The sequence below is a fragment of the Mastomys coucha genome, unplaced genomic scaffold (assembly GCF_008632895.1).
Source record: "Mastomys coucha isolate ucsf_1 unplaced genomic scaffold, UCSF_Mcou_1 pScaffold18, whole genome shotgun sequence".
In the NCBI taxonomy this organism is placed as follows: domain Eukaryota; kingdom Metazoa; phylum Chordata; class Mammalia; order Rodentia; family Muridae; genus Mastomys; species Mastomys coucha.
In genome coordinates, this window is record NW_022196900.1 from 65,866,536 (window position 1) to 65,881,651 (window position 15,116).

The following is a 15,116-nucleotide window of genomic DNA, read 5'->3' on the forward strand; positions in this document are numbered from 1 at the left end:
CAGGTGGGCCAAGCACCATGAAGGGCAAAGAACCCTCTGGTGGCACCATCCAGGGTGAGGCTCCCTATGAGGATGGAACCCATGCCAGAGCCAGGCTGCGGGTGGCTTTCTGTGAGCCTCTGCAGTCGCCCAGGCTTCCCGGTCGCTCAGTGAGCGATGGTTAGCTGGCTTATTTACCGTTTCTGGGCTTCTCTGGCACAGTGAAGATCTTGGACCCAGACACTCCAACTTTCAACTTAATTACACAGTGGATGTCACTGCCAGGCAAGTGGCCTGGCCCCCGCTGCCTTAGATCAAGTTGCTCCGTTTGCTGCTGGTTTCGGTCCCCTTCTGTTACCTCTGTCCACAGGGAAGCCAGCTTGGGCAAACAGACTCTTGTAAAAACTGTCTTGTTTGTGTGCACACCTCCAGAGTGCGTGCCAGCAAAGGAGGCGCCACAAGAGAGTGGTACCCAGAGAAGTCACAGGTGCTGGCTGCAGAGTGAAAGGCTGAAGGCCATCGGGAGGCCAAGGACCAAATGTTGTAGCCCATTGTAGGCCATGCCCATGCTAGGTGTGCCCTGTGTTATGTGTTGGACATAGGCAGCCATTCCAGTCAGCAGTGTCTCCATCTTGCCGTATAAAAAGTGAGACAAACAGGCTAATGGATCAACCTTGTGGCTTGTACATGGGAAGAGAAGACCAGCATAGAACAGTTTAGTGTATACAGTGTGGTCTTAGTTTCGGCTTTACTATTTTGTTTTGGTTTTGACAGAGAAAGAGCTAAAGCCCTGAAAATACATATATACACACATATATACATATATATGTGTGTGTGTATATATATATATTAACTACATATTTTATTGTTCATATTCATAGAAAATAGGGTTAGGGAGTAGCTTGTACCAGTTCACACAACTAGAGTATGACTAGGCAATATTTGGCCCAGCCTCCCAGGTCTAGAAGCTGGTCTCTTCCCAAGAGAAGCTTCCCAGAATTCAGTTCAGAGGAGTGGGGGCTGAGCTCTGAGCAGCTAGGTCATCTTGACAGCAGGCCTGTCACGGCCTGACCCTCTGAGGGCTGTAAGTTCACTGTGTCATTTAAGCATTGGAGGGCACAGAGCCCTCCGTCAGGACATTAACCACCTAGGACATTCCTTCCAGGAGAGGGAAAATACAGGGAAAGTGCTGAGCCCAGAGGGCTGGTGCCAAGCCAGGGAACAGCAGGAAAGTGCCATGGTTGGCTGAAGCGATGGCAGTGGATTGCTGTAAGGGAGATCCACACTGGCTCAGGAAGGGCAGCGAGGAGCTAACCTGTGGAGAACCCTGAATTATCACTGACACCGTGAACATTGACTCTGTTCTAGTCAGGACATGAGCCACTAAACTCCCCGTACTGCCTGAGCCATCTGCATAGCCCTGTGCACAGCACTGAGCTTCGCTGAGTGGCTGCTCTCTGTGGGAGAGTCCCTGCTGTGCCCAACTAGCCTGGCTTTGAAGACTCTCCAAAGGCCACAATTGACATGTCAGAGCTTTGCAGAGGCCAGGCACATTAGGCAGCAGGCTGGATCGCTGTTGCTCCCCCGGTGGCTCCCCAGTGGCCTGATCACAATGCCCTCTTGTCATTTCAGCTGAATAGCATTGGCAGTTACTACAAGCCCTGGTTCTTCAAGCACGTGGAGAACTACCTGAAGACCAACCGCGAGGGCCTTGAATACATCCCCCTGAGGCACTACTACCACCGACACACGCGCAGCATCTTCTGGGAGCTCCAGGTAAGGCTTGGCCCTCTCAGCAGCCGCTCACACAGTGGCCACCGTTCTCTGTCTTTCTAGTGAAGGAAATGGTCTCCTCCTTGTGGCCCAGCAGAGCAGTTGCTGTGTGGTAGGCTGGGAAGAGCCGGCTGTAGGGAGAAGTTTGCTTTCGCCATTCACACGGAGAGTGAGCCTTACTTTGGAAAAGGTAGACCTTTATCTTCCTGGATGCCTTACCATTGCTGAGCAGAGGGACTCTAACTCTGTGTGGGGCCAGAGCAAGAAGGGGAAAGGCTGTGCAAAAGGAGGAGGGCAGAGTCAAGTTGAGCCTTGAGGTGAACATAAGCCTGTCATTATGTTGTAGGGATGAGGGGACAGGTTGGAACCTTAGGAGATGGTGCATGCGGTGGCACCTGGACTTGAGGAGGACAGGCCACACAGAACCACCAGGAGAGTCTCTGGGCAGAGGAACAGCCAGTGGTGGGCCAAGAGAATTAACTAGTGTCTGTTGTGTAGTTCAGGGAGCTTAGTACACACGTGAAGCTGTGTAGTTTCACCTTCATAGGGCCCTGGATGTTTTCTTTGTATCGCAAGGAAACCTCATGCCCACTGAACAGGTAAGCATTTTGCACATTCTTTAGGAGTCGCACACCCACAGCCACACATGCACACACACACACACACACACACACACACACACACACACACACACTCGAGGTGGAGTTGCTGGAGAATGGTAACCGTGTGTCTCCTGGTGGAGGTCCTGCCACAGTGTCTCCCACAGTCATTATGATGCTTACATCTTGCCTGGCAGCATCCCAGTCTCCTGTCCTGGCCAATGCTTTCTGATTTGTAAGCTGTCATTATTATAGTCATCCTCAGATGTGCAGTAGTGCCCCAGAGGTGTTTGACTATTGTTGAGCGTTCTGTCAAGTGCTTGTGGGCCACTTGTGGGGTCTTTGACTGGTTTTTATTTTTAGTCCATTCATTCATTTTTGGTGTTTGTATGTGTGTGTGTAACACACATGTACCATGATGTACATGTGAAGGTCAGAGGACAACTTACAAAAATCAGTTCTTTCCTCTACCTTGTGGGTCCCAGGGATTAAACTCAAGTCATTGAGCTTTGTAGCGAGCACCTTTATCCACGAGCGCCATCTCACGAGCGCCTTTGTTCATTTTTCCCGGTCTGTTTGTGTTCTGTTGTTGTGTATGTGTTTTTCACATACGTAGACATCATCACACAAGATACTAAGCCATCAGCAGAATCGTGATTTACAAATATTTCTCTGATCCTGCACATTGCTTTTCATAGTTTTGGCAATGTACATCAGTACATGCTTTTCGTGAAAATGAGTCCCATTGTCTCAGTGCCATACTTAGGAATGAATTAACAAATGCAAGATCACAAAGATCCTCTCTCCATCCCCCAGTCTACTATGTCCACCTCCAGGAGCTTCAAGGTTGTAACTCTATCATTGGGTTGAACATTTGGCACCTACTGTGCAGGGCAAGAGTCAGCTGCAGTCTCCTGCACCTCTCGGTCCAGTTGTCCCTGCAAGCTGCATATGTCTGAAACACAGTGAGGCTGCTGAACGAGAGCTGAATGAGGTCACACAGCAGCCAGAGGCTGGATCACATGGCTCCTTGTAGGTCAAGTGAGAACCTAATGCTTTCTTGTAGATGTGATAGGAAGTCAGTGGGGGACTTGGAGCAGGAAGGTGATGTGTCCTAGTTTTTATTTTTAAAGAATATCTTTGGTAGCTGCGTGGAGAGTTAGTTGAGTAGGTTGGGGCCTGAGTGATGATGGAAGAGGAGATGAAAGATTGCCGTTGTCTGGGAGGCGAAAGGAGAAGAAAAGTAGCCCGAGGCCCAGAAGAACTGACTGTTGAGCCGGCCTACAGGATTGCCAGACTGATTGCCGTGAGATCAAGGTTGGAAACCCAAGAACTAGTGAAAGAGGTCCCCTAACTATGACAAGAAGCTGGGGCTTGGTGGGGGTGGCACATATGGTGAAGGACACTGGAAATTCTGCCCGGAGCACATATGTTGAAGGTAGATTCATTGGAAACATATGTTGGTGAAAACCAGTCTCAGAGGTGGTCTATAACAGGACAGGAACCAGAGCTGAGAGTGGAGCCAAGCAAGAATCTTGTTTCTCTAATTGTTTTCAGGAGAAATGACATGGTTATGTGTCCTAGGACTATGTGGGGAGAATGACAATGTGGGGGCTGTTTATAGAGTGGGTGGTGCCTTGGTTCAGCCGAGAAGGTAGCGAGTGTCTTGGGGGCATGCATAGGAGGGAACAGGCACTTGAAGCTGGGAACAGCTGGGAGGTGGGAAGTTGAGGGCGTTCCATTCTGGTAGCCTGTAATTTCCCAGTGAAATCAGAAGTAGGAATTTTGGCCAGGGCATGGCCACAACTTGAGAGGGGTGACATGGAAATTGTCCCTTAGACATACATATAAGAAGTTCATCATCTGGGGATGACCACGGGATTCAGCTTCCCGAGCCTGGTGACCATGAGTTCATGGCAAGGCCAGTGTATGGCAGTGGGTTTTCACGCCATGAAAGCAACACCAGGTACCCGGGTAGAGCAGGCCACGTTTAGGGGAGGTTGGATGGTAGGAACTGTGGAGTAGATAAATATAGACACTGGTCGTCTGAGGCTCCGGAACATTCTTAAAGGACCGACTAGCTGATATTTTAAGCTCTTTTACTCCTGCAACTGAGCTCTGCTGCCGACGTAATCCCATGTGGTTCAACTGGCTCTGGGAAAAAATATACTGGGACTGGTTTGGCTCTGAGGTTGGATCACCATGGTGACGACATTGCCTGAGATAGGACCTAAGAGAGTAGCTCAGCTCAGTGGAAGATAAGATTTCTGGAAGATAAAGACAAACAGCGCTGCGGAGCTGCGGGGATACCGAAGTGTGGGTAGATCATATCTGTGAGTATTAAAACCACCGAGTATGAGTGCAAATAAAGGCAGAGGTGGTCCCAGTACAGCAGAGCTGCAGCGTACCAGGGTGCTGTGAGGGGATACAGTGGCTCACGCCTCAGTGATGAGAACCAGGAATGTGAGGTGAGGGGTAGCCGTGAGTGTGGGTAAGAGGATGGTGCTGTGGTCCAGGCTTCATTGAGGGGTGCCATGAAGTAGGGCAAGCGGTCTGCAGTGCTTCAGGCTCCAGGGAGGGGTCCGTGAGAGCAAGGGGGTGGGTGGGTGGGTGGGTGATGGAGGAAACCCTTGCTCATGACTCCATGGGCCGCTTGAGCTGCATCACTGCAAAGTGGTAGCCTCCCCCATAACAGATCACCACAGAGAGAGAGACTCTGCAGATGCTGCAACGTGTCATGGTTTCCGGTCACTCCTGCCACAACTCATACGGTAGTACCATGTGCCATTTAGTTGAACTGGATACTGAGCCTCTATCTCATGAGGAGATTTTTTTTTAATATTTATTTTATTTATTATATGTAAGTACACTGTAGCTGTCTTCAGACAAGGGAATCAGGTCTTGTTACAGATGGTTGTGAGCCACCATGTAGTTTCTGGGATTTGAACTCAGGACCTCTGGAAGAGCAGTCAGTGCTCTTAACCACTGAGCCATGAACTCTCCAGCCCCTCATGAGGAGATGTTAAACCACTCCAGTCTGTGCTCAAAATGAGGCTTGCCATATCTTTGTGCTGTTAAGTGAACACTTTCCTAAGCCATCTTCATTAACAGGAAGGAACTGGAAGAACAGGTATTTAGACCTGTGTGTGCTCACCTGGAGTTTACACTAGGGCCTTAGAAATGCCCGGCAGGAGGGAAACAGGACTGGGCAGCAGGAGAGGCTGCACTGTCAGTCACACGGGAAGGTTTCAGGTGGCCCACAGGAGCTCCAAGCAGGGTTGGCCTTCAGAATAGTGTGCCCTCTGAGATCAGTGGACTTTGCCCACACCTCTGCCCCTAAACCAGGCCTTCCTCCCCTCTTCCTTGCCTGATGAAGCAACTCCCTTCTGCCACGGGTGGTTTCCTGAGATGGGACCCAGTTCTGAGTGTCCCTGGGAAGTGGGTGGAACAACCAGCTAGGCTGAGTTACAGATGTTATGGAAGCTGGTAAGGGACACACACACAATTTCAAAATGTAGGCTTTCCTTCCAAAACACCATCCTTCCATTGGCTGCCTTCTTCACCTTCCTCCCTGTAGAAAAAAGGCTTTTGAAATAACCGGGTGAACCTGCATTCTGGGTGATAAGCCGTCCCATCCCTCACCTGGGCCTAGCCTGACTGGTCCAAACACCTCCCAGCTTCCCTGATTTGGGCTACTGAGCAACACCAAAGTCCAGGACCAGCTAGGTAACCTGTGGGGCCCATGCACAAAGCAGGCCTAGAATGCCACTGGACGTACTAAAATAGAAGGCCTTTTCCTTTGTCCTGTCCTAAATGCTTGCATAGTAAGTACAAAATTAATCCTAAGTTATTAGCATGCGTTTTAGAATTTATCTTTTAAATATAAATCTAAGAGTACTTAACTCCTCATATTTGTGTATTTTTTGTTCCTAAGAATGCAGCACTAGACACTGGTGGTGGCGCACGCCTTTAATCCCAGCACTTGGGAGGCAGAGGCAGGCGGATTTCTGAGTTCCAGCCTGGGCTACAGAGTGAGTTCCAGCCTGGGCTACACAGAGGGCTGTCTCAAAAAAACCAAAAAAAAAAAAAAAAAAAGCAGCACTAGTCCAGGCAGTAGTGGTGCACACCTTTAATCCCAGCAGTGAGTTCCAGAACAGCCAGGGCTACACAGAGAAACTCTGTCTCAGACCAAAAATAAATAGATAAATAGAAAGGAAGGAGGAAGAAGAATGTGACGCTGGGCTGGGGCTCCATATTCGGGTGCTTACCTGAGGCCCTCATTCAATCCCTGTCATAGTGGGGTTGGCAGAGCGACAGACCACTGAGGAGGCATCAAGGCCTGAGTTTGAATCCCTAGGACCCACTTAAAGCTAGGCATGAAGGCAGACTCTATGATCCCAGAGCTTCTTAATGAGACATGGGCTGGAGAATGTCTGGAAGCTTCCCATCTAGTTAGCCTGGCACAATGATAAAAGAGACCTTAATCTCATACAAGGTAGAAGGCAAGGACAATACTTGGAGTTTTCCTCTGACCTCCATATGTGACCTCCACAGACATGCATATACATACATACATACATACATACATACATACATACATACATATAAAGACTCTTTATTTTACTTTTGGTACATGAACATTTTGACCTTTTCATTTCTGTTAGGTAAGAGAGGGCTGGGAATACAGGCCTATCTCATCCATCCCTTAGGGTTGCTGTTTTCATAGCAGTTGTTAGCCAGTGTGTGGTCAGGGTTAACATAGGTAAGAAAGGAGATCCTGTGATCCTTGTTCATCCCTAGGGCTCTGCAGCCAGCCCATCAGGACAGAGGTGGCCAATAGCAGGCCAGATGCAAGCTACAGTTGAGTTGGTAAGAGCTTGAGAGGGAAGTTAACTGTAGGGAGATAACTTCAGCATATTGGCAGGACAGGAGTGAAGCCGGGGGCCTGGGACTCCAGGTCACTAAGGGGTCAAAGGATGTGTAAGGGGGTGGCGGAAAGAAGAGCAGTGTTTAAACACTGGCTTTCTGTGGCTGACAGTTTCACCTGATACAGCTCAGTGGACCTCAGAACCAGGAACAGGCATCTCATGGTGTCTCACTGTTCACCTTGGAAACATCAGAGACTTGGGACAGCACATTGCTGTCAAGTGTGTGGAGAGCGGTGTTCACCTCTAGTTTCCAAGTACAAGATGGTGCAACAATCTAAAGTAGGATCCCTTAAAGATAGCCACGTTTAATCTAGAGTTGTCCGTGTCCAGGAACTTAACGTCAAATGGACATGTTTGTGGACAAAGACGTGTGCCAAGGATCTTCATTGATAATCTTTGAATGATCTAAGTGCTCATAAATGCAGAGCTGCTTAAATAAATGGTTCTACATCTGTGGAGGCTGTGGGCATAGGTGGAGAGGTGTCTTATGGGACATTCAGTCCCTTCAGGTACTCTTCTGTCCTCCTAGCCAGACAGAAGGCATAGACATGAAGATGAGCAGACATGGCCACAGTGGCTAGCTCTGTAGCCTCACTGTTTGCATTGCTGCGTTTTGATGCACAGCACACAGCAAAGAGAGCCAAGCTGCTGGTTAAACTGTTTGCAGTGGATAGTTGCCCTCATAGGAGAGCCCTGACTCCAGGGATGTCTGAGTGGTGCTACTGGGCTTTTAGCAGTTGACACATATTGCTGCTTTGGGCTCCCATTCTGGGGGAATCTTTGGGAGCTCCCTCTGACTCTGTCCCAGCTCCACTGCTGTCTAGAGTCCTGTACCCTACACTCTGGAGAGAGAGTGGGTGTCTTAGTTAGGGCTTCCATCTCTATGAAGAGACACCATGACCAAGGCAACTCTTATAAAGGACAACATTTATTGAATTAGGGCTGTCTTACAGGTTCAGAGGTTCAGTTCATTATTATCAAGGTGGAAGCATGGCGACTTCCAGGCAGGCATGGTTCTACATCTTTATCCGAAGGAACCAAGAGCCACTTTGACTCACTCTTTTGGTTTTTCGAGACAAGGTTTCTCTGTATAGCCCTGGCTGTCCTGGAACTCACTCTGTAGATCAGGCTGGCCTCGAACTCAGAAATCCGCCTGCCTCTGCCTCCCAAGTGCTGGGATTAAAGGCATGCGCCACCACCGCCCGGCTTTGACTCTTGAGAGCGGCAATGGTAGTCACTTTATTGTGTTCCTAGCACTGGTCACAGTATCTATTTGTCTCATGTGTCACTTTTCACAGATAAAGAAGCTGAGCTCAGAGAAGCTATGTAACTAGTCCAAGGCCATTACAGTTGGTAAATGTTTGAGATGGGACTCAAACCCAGATCCACCCCATAAAGTCCCAGGTCTCCTGTAAAGAGGGGCTTGCACCCTGGAGTTAACTTGTCCCTTGTGGATTGAGGACCTGGCCCTGCCTCCTTCTTCCCAACCCGTCTCTGTCTTTTAGGACATCATCCCTTTTGGCAACAACCCCATCTTCCGCTATCTCTTTGGCTGGATGGTGCCTCCCAAGATATCCCTCCTGAAGCTGACCCAGGGCGAGACTCTGCGAAAGCTGTATGAACAGCACCATGTGGTCCAGGACATGCTGGTGCCCATGAAGTGCATGTCGCAGGCCCTGCATACCTTCCAAAATGACATCCATGTAAGCTGAGTGACCAGGCGGGCATGGTCCTGTGGAACCCAGGCCTTCTCCCCAGAGCTGTGTCTCCCACCCATCTGTGTATCTGTCCCCTGAGCCTCGGTTTCTCCAACTATACAATTAAGGTCTTGGCCCACTAAGGGACCATAGTGCCCTGGTAAGCTGCTTTAGAGTGGCTCCATAATATGGGAGTACCTGGCAAGGCTGGAGGGGGAATGAAGCTCGGAGCATCTGGGAGCCTCTAGTGGGTTGCAAAGTCAAAGTTCCCTTTTGTGGGATGTGAGTGATTTAGTCCTGTGTCTGCTACCTGCTGGGAAAAGACAGACCAACCTGTTTCTCTAACCTCTCAGGTCTACCCCATCTGGCTGTGCCCATTCATCCTGCCCAGCCAGCCAGGACTTGTGCATCCCAAGGGAGATGAGGCTGAGCTCTACGTGGACATTGGGGCATACGGGGAGCCTCGAGTGAAGCACTTCGAGGCCAGGTCCTGCATGAGGCAGCTGGAGAAGTTTGTGCGGAGTGTGCACGGGTGAGTGGCCCGGGGTTTGGGGGGTTAGGGGGACTTCTCGCCCACCTTGTCCGTCCTCACCGCCACACTCCTTCCCTCCCACTCAGGTTCCAGATGTTATACGCCGATTGCTATATGAACAGAGAGGAATTCTGGGAGATGTTCGATGGCTCCTTGTACCACAAGCTGCGCAAGCAGCTCGGCTGCCAGGATGCCTTCCCCGAGGTGTATGACAAGATCTGCAAGGCTGCGAGGCACTGAGCAGGGCGCCTGGGGAGCCAGATGCATGGGAATGGACTTGCTCTCCCTCGCTCGCTTGCTCCAGCTTCTCTGCTTTCCCAGATTTCAGAAAGAAACCCCTCCAAATCCCCAAAGCAGCCCGATGGCCTCCAGGGCAGCTCGGGCAAGTGGAAGCACTCGGGATTTGAAGTCAGACAGACCTAAGTCCCAGGCCCAGATTAGCCACTCATTAGCTGTGTGACTGACTCTGGGCTAGTCACCCGGCCCCTGTGTGCCCCGTGTTCATCTGTGAAAGGAGGTAAAAATACCTACCTTGCTGGATGTCACCCGCACAAAGGGCCCGTCGTGTGGGAGGGGCTTCGTGAGTGGCAGCCAACACCACTGCTTCCATGCAACCTCACACCTGGCTTGTGCTTTAGATTCAACAGCTGAGTCCAGACAGGCTCCCCACAGGTCGTCTGTACATGGGTTTGGCAGACACCATGAAGGGGATGCCTTGGAGTTTCACCTGCATAGCCTGCATCAGCCCCAAGAGGGCAAAGGAGGGCCGGCCTTCCACTTGGCCGGGGGGGGGGGGGGGGGGGGGGGGGGCAGGGAGGCATCTGATTGGCAGGCAGGCCCAGGATGTGCTGTGCCAAAGTCAGGTCTACTCCAAAGTCCTCTCTGCCATCTTCAGACCGTCCTGCCCCTCCTTCTGTGTGCTCAGGCCACCCCAGCCATCACTGAGCCCACTCAGGACTGCTCCTGGAAGACATCTCAAGATGTCTTCCTGGGCTTTTCTTTCTTGACTCCCACCATCCAGGCCTCCTCTAGAGTCCACTGAGTCACAATGGGGGCACATGCTCATGACTGTGTCACACAGGGGCGGTTCCCACACTGAGTGAGAAAGGGGCATCTGCCCTGTTGCTACTGTGAGGACCTTCCCTGGGATTGGAAAGAAAGCATCCAGGGTCACTCATCCCCCCTCCTCCCCCATTTTGTTCCCCCTCCCTCGGCTCTAGTTAATTTCAGTGCCTTACAAATCCTAAGCTCAGAGAAAGTTAGCTCCATTTCCGTTCCCAAGGGAGGGGCCTCCAAGGTCCTTCTGCCTTGTTAAGGAAGCGTGGTTGGTTGTACAGCCCCCACCTTCAGAACTGCCTGGCCCAGCTGAAAACCCAGAGTCTGAGGGGGAATCGGGTTCTAGAAGGAAAACCAGAACTCAAGAGCAGAACTGGTCATAGTCTTCCCCTACCCTGCCACCCCTAACCCCCAAAAGCTGCAGTTTTCTCACCCATCACATCGGAACATAAGAGCTCCTGAAGCCTTTCTGTCTTAAGACAATACTACGTTGGGAAAGCCTTGTGTTAGAAGTTGGGGGAGCATAATGATCCAGGTGGTGATTAGGGACTATCCATCAGTGGTTTTTCTCTCCACCACCAGGCCAGCTCCCGGGTCATTTCCATCCATTTGGCAGGGGCCACGACCCTTAGAGTCATTTTAACTGAAGGATGCTCACTGATGCTGCTGAGGGCTTGGGATACTGCACAGCACTACTGTGTCCTGTGAAGGCTGGTGCACTCAAGGCAGTGGGAAGGCAGAATCACCTCATCCATTTGGTCTGTGAAGATAATAACCTCACTTAGCCTTCTGAGCATTCCTGGCATGGGCTCTCCTAGTAGTCCGTGTACATCCTTGCGCTCACTCGCAGACTGATGACCCTGCTTGCTGCAGATGAATGGTCAATGCGAGCTAGGTTAGTTAGTGTGATGTTTAAGGCGCCATCATTCCTCCAGTCAAGCCTCCATCCCAAAGCCACTGGGGCTGTGGCAGTGATGCCAGCAACCTGTGTCACCCAAAAGAATCAAAATCCAGCCCTCTACAGACACCCTCTGGGACCTGGGGAGGGAAGGGATTTTGAGTCACGTTAGCCTCAGGTTAGTGTTTGGCTCCAGTAATATCTTGCCCAAAAAGTGGTCGTCTTCCAAGCATGGTGTTTGGGGTCCCAGCCTTTGTCTTACAGCCTGTCCTGTCAATGTCCAACCACAAAGTGGCTTGGAGGAGTCACTTTACTGCTATGGGACAGGACAGCGCAGGTGGGAAGTCAACACAAGCCTCTCCCCTCCATGGTTCTGGTTTCTTGGCTGCATGGTTTCCTGTAAAATCAGTTGTAGCCACTGTCTTTGGCTAGAAAGCTGAATTGGCTGTTACTGAAAGGGAAGATGGGGATGGGTGTGGCAGTGTGTGCTGTGTGGTTTTTTTGTTGTGTTTTTTTTTTTTTTTTTAATTTGGTCATGGGGACAAAGGAGAAGGCATGCATCCCTCTTATCCAGACTCTTGCAGCCTCTGGCACTGTGCCTACTCTCCAGATCACGTCCCTGTGGCTCTGGGGCCACCACTTGTGTAAAATAAAGTACGGCCTGGACACTAGTCTCTGTCATTCTTTATTCAGAGGATCGGTGTGGAGTCAGACAAGGACACAGCAGCAGCAGCTGGTGCCACTCAGCTCCGATGTCCTGTCTGAACACAAGCACCCACAGACAGGTAAAAACATGGGGGAAGTAGGTAGCCAGTGGATTTCTGTCATTCCAATGGAGAAATGGTGACAGCTCAGGAGGGATGGGCTCTGTCTTCAAGCACCAGGTATGCTCATCAGAAGGTCTGGCTGGTGTCCTGGTTTTGTCACTTGGTTGTGACCAACTAATTTTGACAAGCTCCTTGCTCCTGTGTAGACTCGCTCCTCATCTAAAAACTGAAGGAAACAACTACCTCCAGAACACAAGGCCTTCCTCTGCTCACACCAGCTCCCTGTCAGCCAGATGTGTCCTCGGGATTAAGTGGGTTATTTTGCAGTGAATGAACAGAAGTACATCAGCTCTGGCTCTTCCCCCAACTATGGGAAGCTATTGAGCTGGATACAAATGGTCAGGAAAGCCTTGGGTAGAAAGAGCTGGGTCCGGCTGTGAGGCTTAAATGGCCAGAGACGGGAGGGTCGAGTTTTAACTCAATACATTTTGCACAGATGTGTACATGATGAGCATTTTACTAGAACCTGTGAATTTCATTCTGATGCTGACTTCAAGGAACCTTTTAGGAAGTCCCTTCTCCAATTTCATGAGTTGTATTTTAAATCTGTAATATTCCCTCTGCTGACCAGCATTCTCTAACAAAAGTCCCTGAGATGTTGATCAAGAGGAGAGCTTTCAGCTCTTAAGTTCTAGAGGTTGCAATCCATGACCAGTTGGGCCTGTGGTGAGACAGGGTGTGGTAATGGGTGGGTGTGGCAGAGGAAATGGTTAACGAGCCAGGGAGAAAAGAGAATAGAAAAGGGGGTTGGTGGTCCTTCAGTACCCTTTACAGGCTTGTCTCTAGTGATCCAAAGACCAATTAAGCCCTTCCCAATAGAACCAGCCCTTGACACCAGCCAGGCCTTTGGAGACATTCCAAGCCCAAACTACCATTAAAAGAGCTTTTGCTCTTCAGTCTTAGACATAACCTTACAGTTGGATGAGTCTTCACCATGGGATGTTCTTCAGTTCTCAGCCTTGTAACCAAGAAAAGGAAGTGGCCATCTTGGTGAGACACATAGCCAGAAGCAACTTGAGGGAGGACAGGGTTTATTTCACTCACACTTCCTTGTAACACTTCATCATCAAAAGCAGTCAGAGCAGAAACAGGTGGGGATCTGGAGGCAGGAGCTGATGTCGAGGCTACGGACGAGTGCTGCTTGCTAGCTTGCTCCTCGTGGCTTGCTAAACCTGTTGCTGAACCCAAGAGCACCAGCCCAGAGGTGGCACCACCCACAATGGGCTGAGCCCTTCCCCATTAATTATTGAAAAAATGCCTTACAGCTGGGTCTAATGTGGAGGCATTTTCACAACTGAGGTTCCTTCCTTGCAGATAACTCTAGCTTGTTTCAAGGTGACATAAAATTAGCCGGTACACAAGGTCATCCTCCCGGTAGTACCGAAGAGGGGAGAGGGGCTCAGATAAAGGTCAAATGAATTGCATGGAGGCTGACAAAGAGATTCGCCGTCTAGTCACACCCAAGTGCCTCAGGAGCAAAGGCATTGGCAAGAGAGGCAGAGTCACTCTGCTGAACTTGGCTCAGAAGGCTACTGAAGCTCAGTGAGTCATATTCTCCATGAGGAACTCCTGTTCTCTGTACAACTGCCTAAGTCTCAATGCGAGTTTTTTTTTTTCAAGACCAATATAAGAAAAATCACGCAAACAAAGGAGTTACCTCAGGAGTGCTTCTCAGTACACGCAGGTCTGGATATCAGGTTGCCTCCTGTGTGGGCAGCGATCACCACAGGCCTCTGGCACTCTTTTGAATAAGATAGTGAGGCTCATTAAGCTAACTTAGGAGGGTGTTTCGATGTTGAAAGGGTGGAAAACTTACGGCTCAGAACTCCTTGGTTTGTTGGAACCAGGTACTCTAGAGAGTCACTCTGGCCAGGGTTGCCTCTCCCACCCCCCAGTTCTAGCTCTGGGCCTGAAGCCAAGGACCGTGCACCGACCTGGGAGAGGCAGCCAGAAAAGGGGTCAAGGAGTCTTAACTTGCTGTCAACTGGGCCCGGTGCAGGAAAGTGTGGAGTAAGACATTCAGGCCAGCAGCTGCTCACCGCAGCACCTCCTGGAAACGAAAGTAGAACACCTCCTATACATGACCTTTGAACCCCTAGGAGCCCCACAAATTAAATCTGTCTCTTCTGAGTAAGGAACGTGAACAGTGATAGGAGAGGGGACAGTGGTAAGCTGGGACAATGCAAAAACTATTGTCACATCTCCTTCCACTGGACTTCACTAGCTCAGTGGCACGGGTAGCCTGGTCACTCATCCACCGTAGAACCTAGCAGGTTCTACAAATCAAGCTTGCTTTCTGCTAGTGGTACAGTCAGAGGAGCAGCTGAGGTAGCAGGGAAGGGAGAGGGCAAGAGGGAGGAGGCAGGTGGTGGGGCTTGTCTTGAACTCTGCCCACCAACCATGACTCCACCTTTACAGTCTTGCTATCGGATCATCTGTGTTTACCTGTGAGAGACCTTGACAAGATGGGGCCTGTTAGCATTCCCTTGAAGAAAGAGGCAGAGCTTTCCCTGTGATCCCAGGAGCCACTCGGCACCATCTCCCCCAAGCTTCCCTGTCTTGGGAGGTACTAGAGTTTATATAAGAGGTGGAAGTTAACAGTGGATTCCAGTGATTCAGCTTTTCAGAGTTCCCATGCTCACTCGGGACTTTTCTGTAATGTCACTGCCTCTGAGTCACTCTTACGGAAGGAACCCCTGTACCTGTGCACCTAGTAGGAACCCTAAGCTCATTAGTTTACAAGCCGGACTTGAATGGAATAGTTTGTGTGGTCTGTGGATGTCCTACCTGTAGCAAACTGGTATTTCTTTGAATTTCTCCAGGAAAA

The 15,116-nt window shown here is 50.3% G+C and overlaps 1 protein-coding gene across 1 annotated transcript in view; it reads left to right on the top strand.

The window, feature by feature from the left end:
* Dhcr24 (24-dehydrocholesterol reductase) overlaps window positions 1-12,133 on the top strand; it is a 28,115-nt gene extending 15,982 nt beyond the window's left edge. Inside the window, exons 6-9 of the mRNA XM_031378040.1 lie at window positions 1,612-1,755; window positions 8,785-8,982; window positions 9,330-9,508; window positions 9,595-12,133. Of these exons, the coding sequence (XP_031233900.1) occupies window positions 1,612-1,755; window positions 8,785-8,982; window positions 9,330-9,508; window positions 9,595-9,748 (675 nt within the window). The 3' untranslated portion in view covers window positions 9,749-12,133. The remainder of the gene's footprint in view (window positions 1-1,611; window positions 1,756-8,784; window positions 8,983-9,329; window positions 9,509-9,594) is intronic.
* The last annotated feature ends 2,983 nt before the right edge of the window (window positions 12,134-15,116 follow it).